Below are 2,971 nucleotides of genomic sequence, written 5' to 3'. Positions count from 1 at the left end.
CCGATCGCCCCATTTCCCAATGCCAACCAGATGACAGCATGTTTCTTCGGCAGGATCTACCGGCCGGTCTCGTCGGCAGACACAATATAGCGGATGGAGTTAGCTGGCAGTTTCGGAGCTCTTCGGCATCAAGGTTTTGCCTCTATATTATTTCCTTGGCTGGTAGACACCGACGACGGCGGCGGGCGGGCCGCCGATCGGCATGTAGGGAGCGGCGCAAGCTGATGAGCGGCGCACGTACGCGGCGACACTGGCGTCTCGGGGTGCTGTCGGCCCAGGCCCAGTCCTGCAGGGTCTAATTCCATCGCTGCATTATTGGCTTGTTGTTCGGCCAATATGGCCCTCAACCCATGTATTTCCTCGTTCCTGGACGATCGAAGCATCACTTGACGATTGGCCTCTACCCGAGCCTGATATACGTGCTTCTTGAGGTATATGGAGAATACAAAGCGACCTGTTGGTGAAGCCTTCGCTTCGCGACTTTCCACACTTCCTTACCTTTGCTTTGACTCCTCCTTCTGTCTATACCTCTCCCCATGCTTCCGTTTGTCACATTGGCGGCGGCCACGCCGTTGATGATATTCCAGGGTAACTCTATCCTCATCACACCGCCCAAAGAGTCACACTATCCAGGCAATGCGACATTTTCAGCATCCAACTTTTACTGCTTTGCCATGCCGTCAGGCTATCTGAGCTTCGGGTGGTGTGTTCCCTTCACAAGCACCTACGAGAAGTTGCCATGACCAATGTCATGTTGCTGACATATTTGCCTTGATACAGGTGGCTCCCAGCCGATCCTTTATCTGGTCATGACCGATGCCGCCCCAACTCGACCACATTCGACTGGTACGAATACAGCACAAAGGGGGAATGCACTTCCACTGAGTGTCGTGTACACGCTGTCAACTTTGCCAACTCGGACAAGGCCAAAAGACCCGCCATGGACTTTGACTACGTCGCCTCACTCATCAATGTTGGTCGCGGCGACCTGGGCAACCTGGCTGTCAGCTACTTTGACGAAGAAAACGGGGCCTACGCTGTTGGAACGCGAAGGCTGCTGACAGGGGCAACGCAAGGATCGCGGGAGAATCACGATTGCCACGCAGCTTACCACACCGTGGCTGAATTGCATCGGCGACACCATGTACCGCTTGCATTCGAGCTTGTCAACCCCTGTACTGTAGAATCTGACCAGGACAGCCAGCAGAGCCTATTGGAAGAGCTGTGATCAAGCGAAGAAACAATGATACACATAACGTTTACTGCCCAAAATGAATCACTGGCTTGATTGTCCTCATACCTTCACCAATCCGTTTTATTTATATTGCTTGAAATAAGAAGCTATACAGCGAAAGCCTGTGTAAGTTAAACAAGCAGTCTACCGCCATCTGCAACAATAACACTGCCGGTAGCGAACGTGTTCTTCATGCAGTAGAGGTAGGCCTCAGCGAGCTCCCCCGGTGTACCCACTGTGTCGGTGAGAGAATTTGTCTTGAACGTATCGAGGACCGACTGCAACCTCTCCTCGGGTATGTCGGCAAACAGCTCGGTGTGGACCGCCCCAGGGGACACAACATTCACACGAAGGGGTTTCAAGTCGACGGCGAGACCACGGGCCAGGCCCTCGACTGCCGCCCCAGCACTGACGAGAAGGGCCCAGCCAGGGGTCGGCCGGTTCGTGGTGACGCCACTGGTGAGGGTGAGCGAACTGGCAGCCGACTGGTGCGTGTAGAGCGGAAGGAGCTTGGCCAGGATGATAGGTGCAACGACGCGCACAAGGTTGGTGTCCTGAACGGCCTGCACAGTCGCGTCGGGCACCTTGACAATCTTCAAGGGTGCGCCGGCAGTAAAAACCACGTGGTCCAGTAGGCATGTGCGTCCGGCCGTGGCCAACTCGAGCGCCGATGCGATGTTCTTCTCGAGCGTGGCCGCATTCGCCAGGTCGCAGGTGACGCTAGAGATGCGCGGCGATTCCTCGCTCAGGGTGCCGCTACCACTGCTTTGATTTTCTGAACCCGGCCCGCTACCTAGCGGAATCGCGGGGTTGACGATGCCGGTACGCAAGCGGTCAACAGCCTTACGCAATTTGGCCTCGTTGCTGCTGCTAATGATAACATCGGCGCCGTGCTCGAGCGCCGCTTCGGCGACGCTGAAACCAATACCGGAGCTGCCCCCAAGGACCAGAAGCCGCCGGCCCTGGAGCTTAGTGACGTACCGCAGTGCGGACATCGCTTTTGTTGAGGTACACAATACAGGAGAGAGATGTTTTGGGTTTGTTTGCGTCGCGGGGACTGTCAAGGGTGTGGCCTCGCAAAAGGTTCACGCATGTAATGTCGCCGTTTTCCTGCCGCCCTTCGCCGACTCCTTCGTTTATAACCGCCTTTCGTTGCTGGAGTTAACGGTCTTAAACCCATGTCGCGCAAGCATGCATGCAGGCTTGCTGACCATTGCGGTCTGACCCTGCACTTATGCGGGCCGCGGCCGCTACTCCATGTCGCCGCCTACCTGACCCGCTTCATAGCCCGGTGGTGCTACCTTTTACTTCTCTGCGTATGTCGGCACGAGATTGTGGTCTTGGACTAGATGGATATGGTCCTTGAAGCTCATTTTTACAAGATGGCGGCTGTGAAAAAGTCCTCCGGGGTAGATACGGACTTCGCAATCGTAATGTGTAGCTTGTAAATAGTCATTGTTAAATATCTTCAATTTAATTTATTCTTTATGCTCGCTGTGTCGCGTTGAGGAACTTTGCATGTCTTCTAAACCATCCTAACATCCGCCAGTCAAACACATCATTCCGATGGCCATCACACTACCGACCCAATGACTTAGAGCACGCAAGGCGCCACGTGCGACGAAACTTCGTCGTTCTGGCTTTTCCTCTGCATGGCCGAGCCGCTTTCTTCAACCACATTGCTACCCTTTGTGTACTTCATGGTCAGGGACTTTGGTTACGAAGAAACTGAAATTG

At 54.6% G+C, this 2,971-nt stretch overlaps 1 protein-coding gene across 1 annotated transcript; it reads right to left on the bottom strand.

The window, feature by feature from the left end:
- Window positions 1-1,365: 1,365 nt before the first annotated feature.
- Window positions 1,366-2,229, bottom strand: VDBG_04991 (short-chain dehydrogenase; the record flags this gene model as incomplete). Its single annotated transcript, XM_003005339.1, has 1 exon — window positions 1,366-2,229. The coding sequence occupies one exon, from the start codon at window positions 2,227-2,229 to the stop codon at window positions 1,366-1,368; it is 864 nt and encodes a 287-aa protein (XP_003005385.1).
- Window positions 2,230-2,971: the final 742 nt, after the last annotated feature.

This window comes from Verticillium alfalfae, genomic scaffold, assembly GCF_000150825.1.
Source record: "Verticillium alfalfae VaMs.102 supercont1.5 genomic scaffold, whole genome shotgun sequence".
Lineage (NCBI taxonomy): Eukaryota > Fungi > Ascomycota > Sordariomycetes > Glomerellales > Plectosphaerellaceae > Verticillium > Verticillium alfalfae.
Note: the sequence above shows the minus strand (reverse complement) of the source record. Positions and strands in the feature narration are given on the sequence as shown.